Here is a 25,322-nt window from a genome sequence, read left to right as displayed (position 1 = left end):
TTTGTTTCCCCTTTCTGCTGCTGTTTTGGCACCAATGGAGTGTGGGTGGGGGTTCTAAGCTCACTGTTCGGTTTATTGTTGCTTTGGCAGTCAGCCATGTCAATACAGTAGCCTAAAACAGTCTTTTTGTAATTTGTAATGAATGTATTGTAAAAACGAACAGTAGAATTCCTCATTCACAGCCATTACAGAATGTCATTTTTATAGGTACCTGTATCCACCACCACCACCACCACCACCCTTTATGGGGAGAATCGAAACTTAAGGAAGTGATTTAGATCTGAACAATGGCAGAGAAGAAAGGGTTTAACAGCACCCTGCCCCTGTGCTACAACTCTGGTCAAACTGGGAGTCCCCGTGTCTGCTTAAAAAATAATCATCAAAATGTCAGGAGATCTGATCATAGTTCTTCCTTCATAATGCACAGTTTGGCCCAGAGGTAAGAACAAGAAAAACAGAGCAAGCCACTTAATGTGGATGACTCAATATTTGGAAAGGCAGCCTGACTATTAATTCCGGACCAGGATGTCATCAAGGTACAAATGGAAATGTATATATTAACAATATTCCACAAGGCTCTCCTCAGCCTATTTACCCCCCTCATCTTTCTCTAGCCATCCCACCTCACCAGCAGAAATGCAAGTTGTTGATGCCGTCACTGTTTCCCGGGTGTCTTCCTTCCACCCTGACCAGTCTTCTAAGCCTGGAAGAGAAAGCAACTTCTGCCCACAAGGCTTCTCTTTGAGAAAAGTTTTATTTCCAGACTTAAAGGACCCAGGCATCGTTTAGGGAAGGAAGCAGAAGAGAATGACAGCAGCAACTTGTATTTAATACACAAGGAAAATCAACATTAATTTACTTCATAAATATTACTTATGGATATACACCATTAATTTTGATCTGTTAGAAAGCAATTCTGTGAAAGAAGATAAATGCACAGTGAAAATAGCTTGATGACGAAAGCAGAAGAGGAAATAAAATGAACGTTCTAGACCTTATTACCTGTCTTCCTTACAATTTCGTTAGCAATTTCTGAGTTATTACAAGCTCCTTAGTACAGCACACAGCTTGAACATTATCATAACTAATTGAATCAGACCATGAAGAATACTAATTAAAGCAGTCAATGTCTCACTTATTAAATTATAAATATTGAAAAATGTGTTGTGCCATTGCTATAAAAATTCAATTGCAACAAACAATCCTTATCATATTTTAAATAAGGGAAATAACCCAGGCTTAAACAGTTTAACTAATAATCTTAAATTTCTCTTTAAAATTTATCTAGCATTAACTTAATCACTATTGAATTATTTTTAGATAAATAATCAGGATGGATCTTGTTGGGTAAGCACTGCCAAGTGTCTACTATTTTCTAAAGACGCTTGATGAAAATATGCCAATTTATCCTCAAACTGGAACTGAAATTTTAGATGTTCCATAGGACTGTAAAAATTAATCTACAACCATGAAATTATATTCTCAATGCCTCTGATTTAAGCTCCACTAAACTAATGATCTGTGAGATATGCAGCATTTTAGCTCAGAGAGAATGCAGAGATGCAGCTGGTCAGAACTGACCCCAGTGGCCTCCACCCTTCCTCACAAAAGCAGCTATTAACACACAGCTCTGACAATGACTCTCTGCCACTCTTTCTGTAACACAGACATTTTATGCAAGTGCAATTACATGGCTCTGTCTGGTGGGAGATAGAGATGGAGAGTGAGAATCCTCTTAGATCTTTACGTTTTGCCATTGAAATTTATTGGCCTTAAAAGTCCTTAGCTTTGGTGCTATTGTGCCCACAGTTATTATTTCAAAGGTTAACATTTCTGGAGATGATACTGCAACATCATCATCTCAAATGTTTTTGTTGTGGTGGTATTTGTTTTTTTAATGTCTAGAAATGTAATGGCACATTTTTAGTAGAAAAGCAATGGAGACAGTCAAGCATGTTTTAGTATCTCATCTAGAATGTCTTCATCGATCCATGATTTTACTGATGATATTCTCAAAGACTTATAATCAAGATCAGTTATCTGACCTGGGGTCAGCTTTTCGAATGTGTTGAAATGCATTGCAAGGGCAACACTTCCAAAGAACAATCCACTAATTCAGTGGTTTCTCCAATATACCATAAGCCAGGGATGTCAGACTCAAATGTGTTGGAGGGCCAGTTCACTAACCAGGAATTACTTGTAACCAAAGTCATAAATCTGACAATCCAAAATCACTAGTAAAATCACATAGGAAGACCAGTAGTAGAACCTTAGTTAACTTCTATGAATTGCATTTGTCAGTCAACCTTAATGTCCCATTCTTCTATATCATGCCTTCCCAAACCTTTTCACCAGCACCACTTCTCCAAAAACTAGCTCCTCACAGCTCCCAGGCCACAGCACCCCCTGTAGCTCTGGCCAACACCCATTCTACATGCTTTCCAGTTGGCCACAAATGCTGACAATTGCATTAGTAGTCCAGCCCTTTGCCCTTCTAAGAACATCGATTCCTAGCCCTGAAAATGGTTCCATGCAGAGGCATAACTACAACAGAACACAGGGGGATAAATGTCCCTGGGACCCAGAGGGAAGAGGGACCAATGGCTGGGTGACATCTTGCTCTTTGCTCTCCCCCTTGTACCTCTCAGAAAAAGAATGTGGGAGGGCAAGGGCCTCTTTCTGCATTTGTCCCAGGGCCCACTTCAACCTTGCTATGCCCCTGGTTCAAAGGGTGGCTTCACACAACTGCTAGCAAGCCAGGAAGCTGGGAACATTTAGATAAAATATCAGGAACCAGAAGCTTAACAAGTTCTGCCCAACTTGCCTGATATCCTCCACCCACTTGCCACCAATATTCAGAGTTGGGCAGAGGATTGGGGGCAAAAGCCAGGTGGTACTGGTAACCAGTGTAGGAACTGAACTTGTGCAGGTTCAGACATCACACCTGTCAGGATCACATGCTCCTGGTTCCTGAAATTTTACTTTATGGAGAGGAGAGCTTGTCTTGTGGTAGCAAGCATGACTTGTCCCCTTAGCTAAGCAGGGTCCACCCTGGTTGCATCTGAATGGGAGACTTGATGTGTGAGCACTGCAAGATATTCCCCTCAGGGGATGGAGCTGCTCTGGGAAGAGGAGAAGGTTTCAAGTTCCCTCCCTGGCTTCTCCAAGATAGGGCTGAGAGAGATTCCTGTCTGCAACCTTGGAGAAGCCGCTGCCAGGCTGTGAAGACAATACTGAGCTAGATAGACCACTCAGTATATGGCAGCTTCCCATGTTGCTATGTACTTAAATGCTGCAGACTTACTGGCTTATCGGTGGCTGTGTGAAATTGCCCATTATTTTGTGTAGAGTCCAATATGAAGTGCCACGGGCCACACTGGGGACTACATAGGACCTAGGGGCCTTATGCTTGACAGCACTGCTATAACCCACTCCCTCACAAAATCAAGCAAGCATGTCTTCTCCCATATTTAACTTTGTATAGAATATTTGCAAGAATTAGAACCACTATGGGAGAAGCCCAAATTTATTAACATATGCCCATGCTTCCATAGAACGGTATTTAATGAGATAGTCAACTAATCCCCCCCCCCCCACTTCTGTTCTACATATCCTTAGGGCAGGCCCCTACTCACAGAAAGACAAGACCCCTTCTATTCTACATATCCCTTCTATTCTAATATCTCTGTTAAATGTTATGTATAGGATATAATTTCACTTTTTATATATTGGGTAGGTGAGACAGACCTCAGAATCCAGAGGGGTTCACACACCCAAATGTATCTTTCAGAATCCCTAAACTGCTCTCTGAACTCCTCTGAATTCACAAAGTGGTTGGGGAATAGGGCTCAAAACTATTGAAAAGGTGACACAGTGTTTGTTTGTTTGTTTGTTTGTTTGTTTGTTTTTAAATGAGATTTGTGTTAGTTAATATACAAATGTCTCCAGACTCTTTTTGGAACTCTGGGAAAGACAAAGAGTAGCTTTGGAGTGATGAAGGAGCACCTTTATTGGAGAAATGTGTGCATATGGAACATGTGTACATAGCCCTCTAGATCCTATCTATAGGCTCCGCTTGTGCCAAACATTTACCATATCTGGAGAAAGTTAGACACTTCTTATCCTGCATCCCTAAAGTTTGTGAATAGGCCCTACCATTCCCTTTCACAACCTCTTAAGTCAGCGGCAGTGGTGTGGTGAATCACACTGCCAGATGCATTAGCACAGCAGGGGTCCTGTCTTTCTGTGAGTAGGGGCCTGCCCTAAGCCATATTGCAACCTGCTTCTGAAATCTGGGGGACTTTTCAAAGCAGTTCATGATACAGGGGGGAAGTTCTATTAGGGGAAAGAAAGATGAAAGCCTTGATGCACCCACGTACATGCCTTAAGGGGATCTTTGGATTGTACCTCAGTTTTACAGTATTCCAATACAGTAATTGGAATAGGCAATCATTCCCCCTTCCCTGTTGTGAGAGAAAATAATAACCTACTCTAAAGTAACAAAACACAGTAACAGGGGCGTAACTACAATTAGGCAGGGGGAGGCCGTTCTCTCGGGGCCCCCGCCTTGGGGGGGCCCCTCAGAGGCTCTTCCCCACCCGATCTTCCTTTTGAAGTCATTGAAAAAATTTTTCCTTCCTAGCGAGAGAGGGGCGGGTGTGAGGTATGATCCCCCCACCTCCAGCCACGTTCGCCTGGCACTTCTATAAATAGCCCAGGATCTCGGCGACATCTGCCTACGTCCCCCTCTCTGCAAGTGGGAGTCTAAAGTTTACCTGCGCGGCGGCTGGGAGCCGGTGTGCATGTGAGTGTGAGAGAGGGGCGGGGACAGAACACTGAAGCAGAGAGAGCAGAGCCAGCTGCTCTGGAGACCACTCCGGAGGGGGTGGGGATTTTTCTCACTCATAGCTCGGGCGGGAAGGTGTGTGTTTGCGCGTGCACCTCGAGTGCTATGCTGCTGCTCTCTCTCCCCCCCGCCCGCCTTGCAACACTGCTTATTTGCCAGTGGGGAGGGCTTGGCTTCAACCCCCGCCCTGCCTCGCCTTCCCACAAACCCTTCCGCTGTCGGGTCTTGCATGGTTAGTGAGAACGGGCAGCGGAGGCACGCTGCCGGGCTTCTTTCACACCGTCTTGCCCAGGGGGCTGCAGCGACCCTCCTTGAAATCTAGGGGTGCGCCGTGGCCAAGGGGTGTCAGGACTCAGGAGTGGCTCCATGCTGCGGTTCTAAGCGCCGCGCTGGCTCTCGGTTATGCCCAGCGAGATGCAGGCGCCACGTCGTCGAGTGGCGCCATGCTGCGGAGAGCCTGGTCTCTGAGTCTCCCAACCCCCGGGTGTCTCCTCGGGGTGAGGTGCCCGCCTAGCCTAGGAATGCGCCTGTCCTCAGAACTTTTTCTCCATCCGTCCCGTCTCCCAAGAGAGGCTGCGATCGGGTTTCACACTCTGCTCGGTAATCACAATGCAAAACGGTGTGCGAGTGTAGCGTAGCGGCTGAGCTATGAATCGGGCAGCCACCCTCCCCTCCCCACTGAACTTACTAGGTGGTGGCCTTAGGCAAGCCACTCCCTCGCAGCCCTCCATCTGCAGTGGGGGGTGGGGTGCACAATATCTTAAAGAGTCGCCATAAAGGTTACCAGAAGAGAATCTGCGGCTGAAGCGCTTCTCACCCTAACAGTGTTAAATGAGAGACTGTTTTCAGGCGATGTAAAAAGTGCTTCCTTTTGAAGTCATTAAAAAAAAATTTCTCGGGGGGGGGGTGGCATTTAAGAATCTTGTCTCAGGGCCCACTCCAACATAGTTACGCCCCTGCACAGTAAAGTCAGCCATGTTTCTCTTAATAACAATAAAAATATATCACCAAATAGGAAACAAGCTTTAGTATTTACTGAGTATATCTAAATGCAATATAAACAGCATTTATTTATTCAGGTGATTGGCTGATTAGTAGCACAACTCAATACCCTGTTCATCTGGATGAAAGGAATACTGTTGTATCTTAGGAAAGTGATGCAGCACCTCTGTATTGGAACACAGACACATAGGAAGCTGCCACATTCACAAGTAATGTGAAACCACAGTTAAATGGGGCAGAGGTTGGAATTTGGAAATGTGTGAAACTGCGGTTTTGCGGTAAAAGCGATCTGCCGTTTCCCTTGCCAAACTCCAGTTTGAACCTTTGGTTTGTAGTGAGTTTTGCCATCCCAACCTGAGATTTCAGGGCGGTAGCGTTATGTCCAAATGTGAATGCCACCATAACCGTGGTTTCATGCTGTTTCTGGAACCGTAATCATAGAGTGTAGCCCAGACCTACCCGGGATCACACCCAGTACATGCCTATGGTGCTTCTCACTGACCACTTCTACAGGCACTTACCCCACACCATGTCTCCAAACTAATAAAACAGTTGGCAACAGGGATGCCACCACATCCCATCCCAATCTTGTAAGCCTGTCAAATGGGAAAGTCACATGGAGGCATGCCCTCTTCCAACTCTGTCCCTTGTTCCTCCCGCCTGGCAATCAGGAGAGAAGGGGATGGGATGGCAAGATGGGCATCTTCAAAAATGAATCAATAAAGCAGTATAATCACAAGCACATGAAATTGCAGCTGCAGTAGCACCATAAACTGGGCAACCTGAATAGATCACTGGGGAGGTAACATAAGCAGAGGTGTAACTATAGGGGGGGCAGGGGGGGCACGTGCCCCGGGCGCCATCTTTTCTGGTCACATGGGGGGCGCCGACATGACAAATATATATATATTTTTTAATTTTTTGTTAATACAAATGTTTCCTGCTCAGTGCAGCAGCGCTGCAGCAGTCAAGGGAGCGCGTCGGCAGCCCATCCCCCACGAGCGGTCCCTTCCGCGCCGCCCGCGCCCCCCCCCATTGCCTTGCTGGCGCCTGGCGGCCAGTCAGTGGCCTGGCTTGGCGGCGGCGGCGGGCGCTTGTGAGGAAAAACCTAAGTATAATGTAGTATGTTGTGGCACGGGGGGGCGCCATTTCAGTGCTTGCCCTGGGCGCCATTTTCCCTAGTTACGCCTCTGAACATAAGGCAGGATGGCAATACTCAGTGTCGAGTTTAAAAGGTAGCATCACCCAGGAATTCTTGAATGGCTCAGGTCTAATATTTTGTACAATGATGTTGGGGGTGCAAGCCCCTTCCCCTTGGGTTAACGTGTGTGGTCCCTAGGCTTACAAGAACCATCCAGCGGGAGCAACATTATCTCCAGTGGAGTGATTCTACTTATGTGATGATGAAGGATGTTGTTCCAGAGCGGACCTCTCTCTCAAGAGAGTGGAAGACCATGGGGATACCCATTCAAAAGTCATGAGAAGAACTCTCCGGGGGAACAGGGGAATCAGGATGAATTGCTAATAATGTGTGATGAAAGCCCTTCACTCACAGACTGCTCTCTCACAAAAGTATTAGCAAATGAAGATACGTATACAGGCCGGACAGTAGATGATGCCCAGCCTGGTTTCTCCACACACACAAGCCGCAGAGATGTGTACCCCAGCAACAGCTCTCCCAGTCTTGGTGACTGCCATGAGGAAGCAGTACAACTGGGGCCTCTGCCAGTCCAGTTGCCCATCAGAACATATACATTTTTACTTTTGCCCAGCACAATGACCCCACTCTCCTGGAGTTGCTGGAAATCAGGGCTCCCTTCTTCTGCAATTCCTCATGGTGGCCTATCTGCATATGCCACAACGCCAGTCTGAACCCAGGAAATTTGAATGAGAGTTAAGATCTGTCCCCGGTCCCCGTGTTTCCCCAGTCTGCCCACTCAGCAACGCCTGGACACATGGAGCATCAAATTCTCCATTGGGTGCATCAAAGGCTTCCCTGGAGAGGAAGGAGTTGCTGTGCAAATGTTCTATCATTAATCAAAGAAAATGGAGAGGGGCACACAAGCAGGGGCTCCTTTTTCGGATCGCTCAACTCACGAGCGCACAGTCTGACAGAAACGGAAGATATTCAAGCCTAAGGTCCCCTCCCCCCACCCAGTGAACCGGCCCTCTCATGGATGGGCTAATCCCTGGGGGGCAAGCCAACATGGAGGCAAGAGTGTGGTTTGGTCTCCGTGGGTTGCTCCAGAGTGAGCCATCGCAAGAGCATACTTGATCGTAGCAGGCGAGACCCCTGGATCCTTTGCCCTCCCTCATATACATATCCCCTCCTAGGAAGTTATCGTGTTTCCTTCCCGAAGAAACAGAAAAATAGTGCCCCTCAGCATCCACCTACTGCCAGAAATTGTGCTTGTGCAAACCTGTTTTGTTGTGGGGCTCTTAATAGGGTGCTGGTGCAAAAACTGTCAGCTGAAGGGTTTCTATGGCATTAAAAGGGGTTTAAATGCCTTTTTCCTGGCAAGGGCAGGCAGACCATTCTGAAAAGGCAGGATCGTGCTCAGCACACCCCCTTGAAGATAGTGGCCAATGGCTGCTGCCCTGTAGACATTCTGATGCCTTTCCCACAGACTGGCAACAGGAGCGCTGTGGAGCTTGCTGGGATGCAGACTTGGCAGATCAGGAAGAGGGAGGGGCTCCCCTGCCCTGAAAATGGAGGTTGTGGGGCTGTGCTTGGATGCATGCCTGTAATGCAATTCACGGTTAGAAAAATTAACCATGGGTCTGGCAACTTCCAGTTTGATGTCACGTGCAAATTTATTATTTATTTATTTAATTATACTTATATACTGCCCCTCTAGTACACTACTGCTCAAATGCACCCACTGAGTCCGACCATTGGTCTGTGTAGCTCCGTACTGCAATGACTGGCAGTGGCTCAGGCAACAGTCTCTCCCAGCCCTACCTGTAGATGCCAGGAATTGCACTGGAACCTTCTGCAAGCAACGCGGTTGCTCTACCATTGAGCTACTGCCCTGAGGGGAATATCTTATAGCAAACAGTGCTCACATGTAGTCACCCATCCAAATGCAAACCACGGTGGACCTTGCTTAGCAGATGAGACAATTCATACTCACTTCCGCAAGACCAGCTTTGTAAGCTCGTGTAAAGTAAGAAAAACTCCATCTGTCTGATTCCTGAATGAGCCCTTCGGAGGAAGAACAGATTAACTATGAGCCAGTTTGGATGATACATCTGCTGGCCATCTGAAATACATGGGGCAGGAGCATGGGGATGCACATCTCCCCCTGTCTTTCATGCCATCCCACCACCACCTAATTGCATGGTGGGCAGTTCATCTGATCCATTACCGCATATTCAAAGTTACCTTGCAGGGTTATTGTGAGGATAGAATGAGAGATGTCCATGTCCTGAGATCCTTCGAGGAACAATGGGATGGAAATGTGATAAATATATTCTTCTTAGTATAAAATATTTTTCTTCAGTTTTCTTGGGGAGGAAAGCAAATTAGGTGTTTCCCTTTCATAGAATGCCAAATTTATACACTATTAGGAAAGAGTTGCATTCAAATTCTGATTTCTTAACATAACAGTGATTGTCTGTGTTTGTCTTTACTGTAGAGCTGTGTTTGAATTTGGGGGGGGGGGTTGGGGGGGTTGCATTTGGTTGTAACTGGAGATTAGATTCTAACCTTATTACTCAGATCAAACAAGTTCCATGGATTCCTGTGTGGCTTATTGTATTTGCATGTGAAGCTGGCTTCTGACCACCCTCTTTAGGAGACCTCATCTGTCTCCAAGGCACTTTCCAGATTACCCACAGAACAGTGGTAAGGTACTTTGGCTTGGCAGAATCATTTGAGAATCGTTTTGAAACCGTAAATAGAGGTTGTTGCATAAAGCCACCAGCGGGGGGGGGGGCAGTCTTTTCTAGCTTGCATGAACCTTTTGCAATGGGAAAATACAGCTGTTTTCTTTACAACATCGTAGCGCTGTATCACAAAGATAAAACCCAAAGGAAGGCACCACGCATGTGAACAGCACCTTGCTGACAGCCCAGAGACTGCAATGTAAAAACACAGGCAGTATGGAAGGACACTTAATGGGCATGTAGTGACACTGTTGTAGTGTCCAATCTGGAAAGCACCCAGGACTGCTTTTCAGTCTTTCTAGAAGGGAAGTAGCACAAATTTGTTTTCCTCCCTACCCGTCCCCCACTCCGTATAACATTAACTGTCAAAGAGGTGGTAGCAGGCTCAGCTCTACTACCATTAAGCATTACCTTGTCAGCGCACCATTACTAGGCTCAGAAGCACCCTGCAGCTCCAAAACACTAGTACGAGAACCACGTGATAAGCAAACAACATTGAATTGTTCTAAATCATTATGGACCTTTGCTGGCAATGGTGAGGCAGTGTGACAGATGTGCAACTGATACTGGTTGATTGTCGATATCCAAACACATTCCCACAATTTGTGCTTCTATTGCTGGAATGTCGTGTGGTGTTTTTTTGCCTAGCACTGCAATATTTTGTTGAAGAGAAAATTAGAGTCTTCCTTCAGTTGACACATCCTTTGTTCTCAAAAATGCTGTGTGGAAAGTGGTTGTGCAGGTCTGAACATGTGATGAGTAATGCAATGCCCACTCTGTCTTACCTTTTGGACTTTTACATTTTTCTAGCATAGTATGGTAGTTTATTTTTTAAAAAACCAGCCTGCTGTACTGGCCAAGCATTGGAAGCACTGGAAAGCTCAAGTAGCTCTTTAAAATGAAATAAGAATAATTAGAAATGAAATTCACCAAGGAAGGGAATATAGGAAAATTCACAAGGAAGGGATATCTGGTACTTTTTCATAAAAATAAAAAAGCCAATAGGCTGTCATTCTGCAGTAAGACTGCTCCCTTCCCTTCTACAGTCTGCTACTGCCCCGGCTTGAGGCTAGCAGGAGTGTAATGCTCATCAAACAACTCCCTTTGTTTTCCCAGTCATATGGGGGGAAAAAGACCCTCATCAACCATCCTAGTAATGCTGTATTTTGCTACTTTCAGGGCCAAACTACACATTATGCAGGAGGAAATCAATGATTTTTACGAAAATGCTGCTGCAGGGGGATGCACAATTCTCCAGCGGAATGGAGGGTGTGCATTCACATATTGGCCAGATATACCCCAAAGTCCCCGCAGGATCTCAGGGAGCAGTTCACACATCATTCGAGTTTTTTCATTGCCCGTTAGAGCCTACCCCGATTTATGTCCGGAGTTTTAAAAAAACACTTTTTGTGTCGTGTTTTTTGGGCAAATTTGAACTCACAGTAAAGCCTGCCATCTGGAAATGCTCCTGGAGATTTAATTCACATTTTGCTCTGAGTATTTGGAATATCAAACCAAATGCAGGTTATGCCATCAAGAACAATTCACAAAGGTGTACAAAATCTTGAGTTCTCTCCTAATATCAAATGAACAAATATCCCTCTAGAAACATATTTATTTATTGTATCCTCATCCCTGGAATGTTTGTAATATGTCTCACAGGTTTTAGTGGCTTGATACGTGGGGTGAGGGGTGGGAGACTCCAGGAATAGCTTCAGTCTGAGCTGGTGTGGATATTTCGTTCTTCCCCCATGGGTTGTTCCCAAACAAAATCTCTCCCTTAGCAGTTGCTTGCCCCCAACTGGATGAATGGGAAATAAAAGAGCATTCAGTATGTGTAAAGTAATACACATGGGGGGGGGGATTTGCTGGTGATGCTAGTGGTGCTGATGCTGATGGGGTGGGGTGCTGATGATGCTAGTGGTGGCTTTACATAGGTCAAGGTGTGATGTCATGATGGCAGGTTTCACACCATCTGTGCATGTTCGTGGACACATTTGCAGTATGCCTGTGTGAGTATGCACCTCTCTGTGTAATCACACCTCACCTTGCCTTTGCAGGGGTTCTGATCATACAGAAACATGCCTGTGCATGCACATAGGCATGCCCATGAGCACATGTATGGAGACAGCAGCCTGTCATTCCCTGCCAAAGGACAATCCCAGACATCTACACAGTCTTTAACCAGGAAAGAGATCTTGGGGTAGCACTAGATAACTGCCTTCTAAAGACAAAGCTGGCCAGATATTTTAATGAAAGTAAAATGCACAGCCAGTATACAACCCACACTCATAGTCCACATGCCTGAAATAGTTTAATCCATGTTGGACTTCTATATAGTGCATCCATTATTGTAGAAGCAGATAAGAACAGAAACCTACTTGGGTCATGAAGTTTGCAAGACCTGATCTACAATAGTGTTAAGGATTCTCCCATTGCACCTGATCTTTTCTACAAATATTCCCCATCTACTGTGCAGTGCTATGGCACTAACCCAGGGTAATGGTAATGTTATGCAATTTTTTTTTAGATTGTGAACCCTTTGGGGACAGGGATCCATCTTATTTATTTATTATTTCTCTATGTAAACTGCCCTGAGCCATTTTTTGGAAGGGCGGTATAGAAATCGAATGAATGAATGAATGAACCAGATCTCTTGGCTGGTTGGTTTGTTCTTTGTCTCCTGTACATTTCCTGATAACACACTTCCTAAAATATTTATATCCTTGGATCACTCAAAAGGCATCATTAAATAAAAACATCTTATAATACAGAGTATTAATGCAAGACTAAGAGGAAATCTGCATAACTTTACAGTCAAGCTGATATTTATTTATGGCATCTGATCCAAAGTGAATAATTTTAGCTCCTCAACAAGCCCACTCTAGAAAGAATAATATTTTATGAATTAACACATTTAGTCAGAAAGGTTTTGACTTAGCATTGTGAACACATATATTATTAGTTACAATTATATCAGTACTCAAAAGAACAGAAAATATTTCATTTCCCCCCTTGAAATATTCTGTAAGGATATCAACTTCAGCTTTGGCTTTATTTTAATCCAATCAGTTATTTATTTATTTATTAACTGAGAGTTTAAAACCTATGCAATTCAGGCATACTTTTTAAAAAAAAAATCTTGCTATGGCTTCTGACAATAAAAGGGAAATTATGCTTTGGGGCATTTCAAAAAATGATTGACTGAGAAGCTGACCTTTGTAAACGGCTTCTTTTTTCATGCATCGTAAGACATATGGTCTTCTTGCTGTAGTAACGAGATTTCTTGGGCCACATCCATCCAGCTTTTCCACTGGAAGTTAAATTCAATAATAGTAATCTTGACCTGGTGTGTTCAGGATCACATGTATTTCACTAAAAAAAAAAGAATATCTTGATAAAATGATTCAAGCAAACTAAGAATTGACAGGTCACTTTTACAAGGATAGAGATATCATGGCCAGGAGCACAGTGACCCATTCAGGCTTATCAGGTGTTACCTGCAGCATCATGTTTTGACTTACATGTCTGAATTCGTGATTATAGATATGAAACCACAAATGGAACTTGCATATCAGATCTCGTCACCTTAAATACATTCTTTTTCAGTGGAGTCAATTCACATACTCAGGATCCAGCTGTCAAGTGTAGTACTCATGTAAAGGAATAAAGTATTTACATGCATTTATGTATTTCTATATTATTGTTATTATTATATGTCTATATTGCCACACACATCTCTTGCCACCACTCAGCATGTCAGCATGCTGCTATCTAATCATGCAAAAGCTGATGCAAAATCTGAACCACCTTAATATAATTAAAAACCATGCATGGGGTGGTGGTTCAGATAAATGCTCCCCACACAATTATGAGATAGCAGTATAGTGAACCATATGGGGAGAGATGTACATAAATATGTTTGTTTATCATATTTATGATATATACCTGAGATATATACACCTGATATATACATCTGTATATATATAGCAGGTATATATCATAAATATGATTTTAAAACATATTTATGGACATACCTCCCCATATGGCTCACTATACCACTATCTCACACATGATATATACATACCTGATATATACATCTGTGGGCTACCTTAAGTGGCGCAGGGCTTCCTGATATATACATCTGCAGGCTTCCCTTAAGTGGGAAGTGTGTGACTAACAAGCAGAAGGTGGCTGGTTCGAATCCCCACTGGTACTATATCAGGCAGCAGCAATATAGGAAGATGTTGAAAGGCATCATCTCATACTGCATGGAAGGAGGCAATGGTAAACTTCTCCTGTATTCTACCAAAGAAAACCACAGGGCTCTGTGGTCGCCAGGAGTAGAAATCGGCTTGACGGCACACTATACCTTTATATACATCTGTAGAGGGCGTACAAATATCAATATAAAAATAAAAACAAACAAATTATTTTCACAGAATAAAAACAATTAAAAACAATTCACAGAGTGAAACAATTAAAATAATTCCACAGGATAAAAACAATTAATTTTTAACTGAAGTAACTTGCCTAGGGAGCAAGAGGTTGCTGGTCCGAATCCCCGCTGGTATGTTTCCCAGACTATGGGAAACACCTATGTCAGGCAGCAGCGATATAGGAAGATGCTGAAACGCATCATCTCATACTGCACTGGAGATGGCAGTGATAAACCCCTCCTGTATTCTACCAAAGAAAACCACATGGTTCTGTGGTCGCCAGGAGTCGACACTGACTCGACGGCACAAATTTAAGACATCTGTTTTCTCAGGCTTTTAATTAAAATAATTAAAAGCCTGAAAAAACAGGTGTGTCTTAAGGAGTCTTTTAAAAAGCAATCAGAGATGGAGAAGCTCTTAATTTGACAGGGAGTGCATTCCAAAGCCCTGGGGCAACCACGCAGAAGGCCTGGCCCCGAGTTGCCTCCAGACAAGCCGGTGGCAACTTTAACCAGACGTCCCCAAATTATCTTAATAGGCAGCAGGGTTCATGACAAAAAAGGTGCTCTCTTAAATACCCTGCATGCCTCCCCTATACATTTAAAAGGGCTGGTTGGAGTTTCCTATAAATCAGCCCAATGAGCCCTTCAAGTGGGAAAACTTGGTAACATTATTCTGTCTTTCACACTGACTTCCTTCCGATAGGACTCAAGAACAATAAATACCTTGACATACTTAATCCATTTTATTTGAAATAAATAATGTTCTTTTGGGGGATCATTGCCCAAATGATCATTGGATCATTGCCCAAATGTTCATTTAAAGGATTCATATCATTGACTTTCTCTTTATAACTGGAGTACATTGAATTATTTGTTCATTATGAAAGTAGCAATCTGCAATCTTCAAAATATACACATGGATGCAAATTCTGTTCAACGGGATGTACTTCAAAGCGAATCCATTTCAGACTGCATTTTTCTATTATTATTTCCTTCATATTAAATATAAAATATGTGGATTAATTAACTAAAGTAGTATAGATATTATGGCTATTAAAGAAGGACTGCTGGCTGGCTGGCATGAATGCTGACTGGGATGGGATATACAGTGAGGGAAATAAGTATTTGATCCCCTGCTGATTTTGTCCGTTTGCCCTCTGACACAGAAATGACCAGGCTATAATTGGAATGGTAGGTTTATTGTAGCTGTGAGAGACAGAATAACAACAAACAAACCCTCAAAAGCCCAGTGCCCAAAAGTCAGCGATGGATTTGCATTGTAGTGAGGGAAAGAAGTATTCGATCCCTTCACAAAAGATGTCTTAGTACTTGGTGGCAAAACCCTTGTTGGCAATCACAGAGGTCAGACGTTTCTTGTAGTTGGCCACCAGGTTTGCACACAACCCAGGAGGGATGTTGTCCCACTCCTCTTTGCAGATCCTCTCCAAGTCGAATGGTTTCGAGGCTGATGTTTGGCAACCTGAACCTTCAGCTCCCTCCACAGATTTTCTATGGGATTAAGGTCTGGAGACTGGCTGGGCCACTCCAGGACCTTCATGTGCTTCTTCTTGAGCCACTCCTTTGTTGCCTTGGCTGTGTGTTTAGGGTCATTGTCATGCTGGAATACCCATCCACGACCCATTCTCAATGCCCTGGCCGAGGGAAGGAGGTGCTCACCCAAGATCTGACGGTACATGGTCCCGTCCATCATCCCTTCGATGCGGTGAAGGTGTCCTGTCCCCTTAGCAGAAAAACACCCCCAAAACATAATGTGTCTACCTCCATGTTTGACAGTGGGGATGGTGTTCTTGGGCTCATAGGCAGCATTCCTCCTCCTCCACACACGGCGAGTTGAGTTGATGCCAAAGAGCTCTATTTTGGTCTCATCTGACCACAACACTTTCGCCCAGTTCTCCTCTGGATCATTCAGATGTGCATTGGCAAACTGCAGACGTGCCTGTACATGTGCTGCTTTGAGCAGGGGGACCTTGCGGGCACTGCAAGATTTCAGTCCTTCACGGCGTAGTGTGTTACCAATTGTTTTCTTGGTGACTATGGTTCCAGCTGCCCTGAGATCATTGACAAGTTCCCCCCGTGTAGTTCTGGGCTGCTTTGTCACCGTTCTCATGATCATTGCAACTCCACGAGGTGAGATCTTGCGTGGAGCTCCAGACCGAGGGAGATTGACAGTTGTTTTGTGTTTCTTCCATTTGCGAGTTATCGTGCCAACTGTAGTCACCTTCTCACCAAGCTGCTTGGCGATAGTCTTGTAGCCCAGTCCAGGCTTGTTCAGGTCTACAACCTTGTCCCTGACATCCTTCGACAGCTCTTTGGTCTTGGGCATGGTGGTGAGTTTGGAAGCTGAGTGATTGCTTGCTTCTATGGACAGGTGTCTTTTATACAGGTACTGTAACAAGCTGGGATTAGGAGCACTCCCTTACAGAGGGTGTTCCTCATCTCAGCTCGTTACCTGCATATAGTGAAAAGACACCTGGGAGCCTGAAATCTTGCTGGTTGATAGGGGATCGAATACTTATTTCCCTCACTACAATGCAAATCCATCGCTGACTTTTGGGCACTGGGCTTTTGAGGGTTTGTTTGTTGTTATTCTGTCTCTCACAGCTACAATAAACCTACCATTCCAATTATAGCCTGGTCATTTCTGTGTCAGAGGACAAACGGACAAAATCAGCAGGGGATCAAATACTTATTTCCCTCACTGTATGGACCACATCTTGCAAGTTCTGAATGGCTCAGTGGATGAGCAGAATATCCAGGGTTTCAATCCTTGAAATCTCCAGGTAGTACGAATGTGCACGAACCAGCGTCTGGGCCAGTTCGACAGTGGGGGATTACCTTTAAGGAGCAGGGAGGGTGCCCTTACCTCCCACTCATCGTACCAGAAGTGGCAGGTGCATGTACATGACATGTGCATGTGCACTGGCCACTTCCAGTATGATGCTGACTGATAACCCCTCGCTGCTAAACCGGCCCAAACGCTGAACCACCAAACCAGTTCAGTGGTCCATTAAAGGACCGCCGAACCAGCGCACCCCTACCAGGTAGGCCTAGAAAAGACCTTTGCCTGAAATCCTGGACATCCAGTGTCAGTCAGACAATACTGAGCTAGGTGGATTAATGGTCTGACTTAGTGTAGGGCAGCTTTCTGTGTTCACCTGTGTGAATGCAGGTAATGCAAAATGCTGGTCTCAACCTACAAGGTTATATATAGTTTGGGACCATCTGCTTCCATACAGATTTACCTTTATCCTGAGATTATCTGGGGAGGCTCTTCTCTGGGTTTCCCTACAGAGGTTCAGTGGATAGGACTGGCCTTTTCTGTGGTGGCACCCCACCTGTGGAGTGCCCTGAACAGACATGTAAACCTAGTGCGTACAGTTCTGGATTTCAGGCACCAAGTATTTGTCCAGGTATTTTAACTTAGTGGCCTGGTTCACACAACCATTCAGATTTAGTTTTAAAGTTGGTAACCAACTTTAGCATGGTTGTGTGAACCCGTGCCAAGGTGGTTTATGGCTTGAGAGGAACCTGAGATTTCTGCCTTGGTGTGGGTTCACACAATCATGCTAATATCTTTATCCACATCAAATCTAGGTTTGAATAATTATGTGAACCAGGTCAATGTATGGTCTTCTACTTATACTTCATGTTGCTTTTAATCTACCATGTATTTTTTTTAGTGCTGCTTTTGTTGTTGTTATTGTTTTAAATTTTTATTGATATTTTGTTGGTTCTACTTTTGTTTTCATAATAGAAACTACGTCCAAAATCCCTTTGAGGCAGGCTAGAAATATATTAATTTGGTGTAGTGGTTAGAGTGTTGGACTAGGACTGGGGAGACCTGAGTTCAAATCCCCATTCAGCCATGAACCTCACTGGGTGACTCTGGGCCAGTAACATATCTCTCAGTCTCCTAACCTACCTCACAGGGTTGTTGTGATTATAAACATAATCATATACAGTGCTCTGGGCTCCTTGGAGGAAGAACAGGATATAAGTGTTAAAAATAAATAAATGAAAAATCAAACCAATACAACCACAAGAATACAGTGCTGAATTTGATAGTGATGTGCCCGGACCAGTCCGGAGGCCATTCTACAGGCCTCCGGACTGGTCCAGACATGGGCGGTTAGGGGTTCGGAGGAATTGGGGTGGGAGGTTCCTTTAAGGGCAGTGGAGGGTTTACTTATCCTTCCCACCACTTTCCCCCCTCCTGCGCGCGTATTCTCTTTAGTAATCGGGGCGGCAGGATACCTCCCTGCCGCCCCTCCCCCCGCTTGGCTGCAAAAGGCTGCAAGAAGCCTTTTGCACATCCACACGTCGCGCACGCGCTTCACGTCTCCATGACGTCCGCGTGTGTGGCTGTGCGCGCGTATGTTGTGGAGACGTGAAGCGTGCGCACAACATGTGAACGCGCAAAAGGCTTCTTGCAGCCTTTTGCAGCCAAGCGGGGGGAGGGGCGGCAGGGAGGTATCCTGCCGCCCCGATTACTAAAGAGAATACGCGCGCCGGAGGGGGGAAAGCGGCGGGAGGGGTAAGTAAACCCTTCCCCCTCCCTTAAAGGAACCCCCCACCCCAGTGCCGGACTGCAGCTCCGCGGTTCCGTGCACACCCCTAGAATTTGATATTATTGTGGCTAAGAGATCGCAGACAATAAGAAAGATTCAATAATACCCAATAACAAAATATTTAAACTGATTTGAATCCACACTTCCTACTACTAAGAAATATTAGTAATTGTAATGTGAGTATAGTAAAATATACTCATATAGCCTGGTTCTAGAACTTTCTGCACCAGCATATAAGTGCAGAAGGTACCATGTATTAATAGCTAGCCACTAAATAACAAAACATGTTATCATGCCTGCACTGCAGGGATGTTAGGGTGGCATTGCACCCTGATGCATTGGTACTGAAGCTGAGAATCAGAGTATCACTCCCTATCAGAATTAAATTGTTGTTTTAAATGGAAGCTCATTTTCCATATCCATAATAGGAATGTCATTATCCTAATGGCATTGCTATGAAATATTTTTAGCCCAAATGTATCATTTACCTATTGCAGTGAAATTATATATAATAACAGACTTCTCGAAATTTGAAATGTTCATGATTTTATTTCAAATTAACTATTAATTAGGGGTGTGCATTTTGGAATTTTCTTGTTTCGATTTGTATCCGAATCGAAACATCCCGGTTTTGTTTTGTACCCAAATTTTCTGAATCCGAATCAGCTGTTTTGTTTTGTAGCCAAATTTTCCAAATCCGAATCGATTTGGATTTTTAAAAAAGGGTCCCAAGGCAAAAAGGGTGGGTGGTGGTAGTGTCCAATGGGTGGAAGCTACCACCCAAATTTCAAAGGAATTAGGCAAAGGGCTGATTTTTTGTGTGAGTTTTTTTTAAGTTTACACATCTTTAAGAATTTTCCCATAGGGAATAATGAGAATTCCAGCAAATGTATCGCTTCAAATCAAGGGGAAAGGTATGACCCAGAGCAGAGTGTAGTGGGTGGTAGTGCCCAATGGGGGCAAGGAAACTTCCAGAATTATTTCAAAGGAATTGGGCAAAGGGCTGATCTTTTGTGATTTGTTGAAGTTTACGTGTCTTTAAGATTTCTCCCATGGGGAATAATGGAGGTTTCAGCAGCCCCATAATTCCACTTGGGGGGCACTGGGGTTGCCCAGATTGAGGGGTTGTGTAGTGCACATAGGGTGCCAACCACCCCACACCCACATGCCTGTGGGGTACTGGGTTTTGTTGTTTCTGAGGTGTTCATTGTAGATTCTCTGGTAGCATATGAGATTTTCAGTGAAAAACAAGAATCCACTCTCATATGCTACCGGAGAATCTACACTCAGAACACCACAGAAACAGCAGAACCCAGCACCCCATAGGTTAGCAACCCTTCCCCTGGCCAATGTGGGGTCAGTAAAGAGTGGGAAGAAGCAAAAGAGCCAATGGGGAACAAGGAGGGAATTGTCAGCAGGTCAGCCTATGATTTAGGTCACTGATCAGAAGGCTGGAAGGGTGGGAAATTCAAAGAGATGTCAAACACAAAATCGAGACTGACTCAGAGATCACCACAAAATGGAGGTCCGAAACAACAAAACGTTTTGTAGCCGAAACAGGGACGTTTTGTTTTGTATACAAAACTTTTGGATCTGGAAAATGGGTGTTTTGTTTTGTCTACAAAACACCCAAAACAGGCTGTTTTGGGTACAAAACGTTTTGTATCCGAAAGGTTTCGCACATCCCTACTATTAATCATTCCAAAATGAAAGGTTTTCGATCTGATCAGCAATCCCTGCCTGTCCTTATCATACACCTTTCACATGGTTTTGTTGACTATTACCAGAACGGATTTTTGTTGTTATCTCAATGTGCCTCTTAAAAGTTTCTGCTAGCTTCAGAAGTTTTGCCTGAAGCAGCTTTCATAAAATGCATCAAAATTGTTCCTTTTGTTCCTAACAATGGAAATTTTACCATCCATAACATAACATTCAGATGGCTAACATTTTTACTTTAAACATTGAAAACTTCATAACAAAATGATTAGCCTTCCAAGTTTGAACTGTAATAGATGCTGCAATTCAGAAATGCCAGCTAATTTATGGGTCACATTTACTGAACCACCTAGGGTTAAACAATCCAATCCTGTTGAAATACAGCAGAGTTCATATAACAGGAGAACATTAATATTTAAAGCATGATTGTCTTATAGTGATGAAAAATATGTATTTCAGGTGAGCATGCATTTCAAAGTCCCTTGGTAGTGCCGGATTAATAACATTTTTGCTTTGGAAAAGTTTCTGTTCACTTTAAAGCTTAAAAAATCAATACTAAACCTGAGAATATTTCTAAAGAATCCTGATTTAGCTTTGGATATAATTTCCTTTAGATAATTCAAAGGACTAGGTAAAATATTGCACATGCATTTCCCCAAAATATAAATATTTTTGTTGTCTTCGTACTGCCTTAATTTTTTAAAAAAATCCACCTGTGAAGTCTTGTCCCTACCTAAACTTATGATTTATTTCAGCACAAGTGAATTTTGGCCCGTTGAATAACGGGCGCTAGTAACGGCGCTTCTGGCCCCCCGCCGCCATTCCCCCTCCCTCCGCCGTCCGCCCCCCCTTTAAGGGCCAAATCGGCCCAGGCACTTGCCCCCGCCAGGCCGGGGAGACGGAGGCCGGGACCGGGGGTGGAGCAGAGGCCATGTAACTTTTTAAAAAAATGCTCCCGCAGCCGACGCCGCCGACCGCCCACCCTCCCTCCCAGCTGCCGAGTCCCCCTTACCCAGGCCGACTGCTGACGGCCAAAGACAGCCCTTAATTTAAGAGGCAGAGAGGAGCTCGCAAGCAGAGCTCCTCTCTGTGCAAAGCCTCTTGCCGAACTGCTGCTTTGGGCGCTTGCGTCCCTTGTGCCCAAAGCGGCAGTTCAGCAAGAGGCTTTGCACAGAGAGGAGCTCTGCTTGCGAGCTCCGCTCTGCCTCTTAAATTAAGGGCTGTCTTCGGCCGACAGCAGTCGGCTAGGGTAAGGGGGGCTCGGCAGCTGGAAGGGAGGGTGGGCGGTCGTTGGCGTGAGCATTTTTTTAAAAAGTTACATGGCCTCCGCTCCGCCCCCGGCCTCCGTCTATTTCGGCCGAGGCGGCGGCTCCGCCGCCGCCTCGGTCACTTTCCCCCGCACCCGCTTCTCCAGCTTCTTCGGGGCGGCCGCTTCTGGCCGCCCAAGATGGCTGCCGGGTGCTGGCGATCGTGTCTCCCTTGCCCTGTTCTGGGCATGCGCGAAGCGCATGCCCAGAACAGGGCAGGGAGGCACGGACACACGCTTGGTGTCCGTCCACGGACGGACACCAAGCATTTTATTAGAGAGGATGATCTCTCTTGTTTTGAAGTACAGTTTTCAATGCAGAAAGGAATTAAGTGTCCTGTGTAATCTCGTTGGAGAAATAGCTCTTGATTTTATAGTTCTGTGACAATAGCGTCTGACAGCTAAAGTTAGCTTAGCTTTATTGGAAGAGATAATGAACCTTTCTCATTATCCGTTCATGTATAATACCATAAATACCAATTAGCCTTAATATATTACATTTACTAAACAGCTATTTCTTAATTCATGAGTCTACAAACAACATCAGGCTACTCTTGTGGCTTCTCCATATAATTCTATTGCCAAACGTTTAATGTAATAGTCATTTTTGTTTTATGTGCTTGAATGTAATAAGTTTATAGGCATGGTGCAGACATAATGTTCCCAATCCCTTAACTATGTTTAAGGGATCAGAAACATGTTGCAAGCTTATGCATTTCCCTCTATCTTACCCTTGCAAATGCCTTCCTCCCTTCCTTTCTGGGTGGTAACCATGGATAGCATTACATGTATGTGAATCCTAGCACTAACCATGTTCAACTCAAACCAGAATTTATAAACCTGGTTCTAACCATGATAGCAAATTGGTTGCCTCCTTTTCACCCACCACTGTTTTTTCCATGATGTTCCAGTTGCTTGAAAGGATAAACATGTAGGAACATAGGAAGCTGCCTTATATCGAGTCAGACCATTGGTCCATCTAGCTCAGTATTGGCTACACAGACTGGCAGCAGTTTCTCCAAGGTTGTAGGCAGGAGTCTCTCTCAGTGCTATCTTGGGGATGCCAGGGAGGGAACTTGGAACCTTTGGCATGCAAGTATGCAGGTGCTCTTCCTAGAGCAGCCCCATCCCCTAAGGCTTATGGCTGGAGTTGATGGGAGATGTAGTTCAACAACAGCTGGAGGGCCAAGTTTGCTCACCCCTTCCCTAAGGGGAATATCTCACACATGTAGTCTCCCATTCAAATGCAACCAGGGTGGACCTTGCTTAGCAAAGGGGACAATTCAGGCTTGCTACCACAAGACCAGCTCTCCTCCCATTTAAAAATAGCTTTCCCTATTAAAACCTAATAGGGGAAAGAGTTGAGCCTTCTCCTCCACACTTCTCCAGTCCAAATTCACCTTTCCAAGGCCTCTTTGTAACTAAGAGGCAGGCCATTGGGTTTTCCTTACACATGTTTGTATGTAATGTACTTAGACTCCTAGACTGGTTTTGATTTTTAATTCTTATGAGGACAAATACAGAATATCAACCAAAATTAGCTACTTTTGTATCCTATTAATTTGAATGAGACACGTTTAAATTTGTGCTAACTCTTACCCATTCAGTGCTCGAGTTATGAGTGAAAAGTTAGGAGACTCTTAATTCAATCTACAAGCAAATGTGGATTTAATTAATGTGTATTTGTACAAACATGTAGCCACCTAATGGCGCAGCAGGGAAATGACCTGACTACCAGACCAGATGTTGCCAGTTTGAATCCCTGCTGGTATGTTTCCCAGACTATGGAAAACACCTATATCGGGCAGCAGCAATATAGGAAGATGCTGAAAGGCATCATCTCATACTGCGCGGGAGGAGGCAATGGTAAACCCCTCCTGTATTCTACCAAAAGAAAACCACGGGGCTCTGTGGGTGCCAGGAGTTGAGATAGACTTGACAGCGCGCTTTACCTTTACAAACGTGTACCTGCACCAATGTTAGCCTCATCTACTGACCCTCAGGAGGCACACCTACAACTTTGTTCCTACAAATTATTCATATATAGAAACCTTATATGGAAAAAAGCAAGGAGGCATTTGAGCAATGATCTCCTACTCTGAAACTGCAGTGCTAAATCTTTGTTATTCATTCATTCGGTTTCTATACCACCCTTCAAAAAATGGCTCAGGGCAGTTTACACAGAGAAATAATAAATAGGTAAGATGGATCCCTGTCCCCAAAGGGCTCACAGTCTAAAAAGAAACATAAGGTAGACACCAGCAACACTCACTGGAGGTATTGCGCTGGGAGTGTACAGGGCCAGTTAGCTCCTTTGTTCACAGGAGCTTTGTTTTGTGGCAATTGTTACAGAGAAAAATCCTCTGCCAAGGCCAGCCTATTCATATAGGTGACCTCGGCAGTCGCCTAGAACACCATGTTGAAAGAGGCACTGCTGTGCTGATGCCCAGCTGCTATCACCACTGGGCACCTTCATTAATGAAGAGGCGGCAGCAGCTGAGGAAGAGGCAGAAGACTCTGGGGAGGAGGAAACAGTGGGGATGATGTTGTTTGGGGGAGCCAAGACTGGGCTATGTCAAGTGTGCTCCCTACCCAGTGAAGGCGGCAGCAGCAGCCTTGTGCACCTGGATGTGCCATCTGTTCATCATCCAGCCATGCTCTCCCCTCAGTGCTCACTGAGTGCTCACATGTGGCACGCAAGCTCATGTGAGCTGTGCACCTGGCTGAACCTCCTAGAGATAAAGGGTGGCTCTGGACTTGAGGGCTGAGGAGGACATCCACCACTCCTGGCCACCAGGACATCCACCACTCCTGGCCACCAGGCATGTGCAGGGCTCTGCACTTCCTGGCTGGGGGTGGGGGCAAAGTAATACTTTGCCTAGAGCACCAAAAAGCCTAGGGCTAGCCCTATCCCTAACAGCAAAAGCCTTTTCTTACTCTGCTTTTTAAAAGTGAGATCCAGAAAAGGAACTATCCCTCAATGCTAGGCTCACCCAGAGGCGCTCTTACCCTGGGCTTCTGGGCCGCAGTCCAGGGCTTCCACAGCCCCTGGGCCCCCCCAAATCCCCTTTAGTCTGTCCCGGGTGGTGTGGTCACCTGGCTGAGCATGATGATGCTTAATTTGCGGGGGGGGGGAGGGTACATCCAAAGGTCTTTAGGTCCAGGCTCCAAAATTACCTAAGTGCACCTCTGGACTCACCTAACAAAGAATCCACCAAGGAAGAGGTATCAACTGAGATACAGGGTGGATTACACAGGATGGCATGGATGCATAGTGAATTATTCTGTTCACTAATCAAACTCCTCTTAATAAATGAAATAGCTGTCTCAGTCTGCCTCTGCACTGTAAGAGAGATATCATTTACAGGAATCTGGTCTTGTTCTAGCAGCTGTCTCCATTAACTCCACATGGGAATTTCCAGACATTTGTTCTTTGTTTTCATGGTCTCCATTCTTGACCCTCTGTCTCGGATCACACCATGCTGCCACTACATGTCACGGCTCAGATTAAACCAGCCCCATGATTTTTAAGTT

General features: G+C 44.8%; 2 protein-coding genes across 11 annotated transcripts in view; one reads left to right on the top strand and one right to left on the bottom strand.

The window, feature by feature from the left end:
- The window catches only part of HTR1F (5-hydroxytryptamine receptor 1F), a 158,216-nt gene that overhangs the window by 66,739 nt on the left and 66,155 nt on the right, over positions 1-25,322 (top strand). The window lies entirely within an intron of this gene.
- Positions 12,543-25,322, bottom strand: part of GPR89B (G protein-coupled receptor 89B) — a 198,430-nt gene continuing 185,650 nt past the window's right edge. For all 6 annotated transcript variants that reach the window (XR_008320031.1, XR_008320029.1, XM_053311585.1 and 3 more), the window contains one exon: positions 12,543-13,111. Coding sequence is in view for 3 of the 6 variants with exons in the window: in XM_053311596.1 (XP_053167571.1) it covers positions 13,098-13,111 (14 nt within the window). In the remaining 3 variants the exon portion in view is untranslated. The remainder of the gene's footprint in view (positions 13,112-25,322) is intronic.

This window comes from Hemicordylus capensis, chromosome 3, assembly GCF_027244095.1.
Source record: "Hemicordylus capensis ecotype Gifberg chromosome 3, rHemCap1.1.pri, whole genome shotgun sequence".
Lineage (NCBI taxonomy): Eukaryota > Metazoa > Chordata > Lepidosauria > Squamata > Cordylidae > Hemicordylus > Hemicordylus capensis.
The sequence above is the reverse complement of the archived record's forward strand: the minus strand, read 5'-3'. Positions and strand labels throughout refer to the sequence as shown.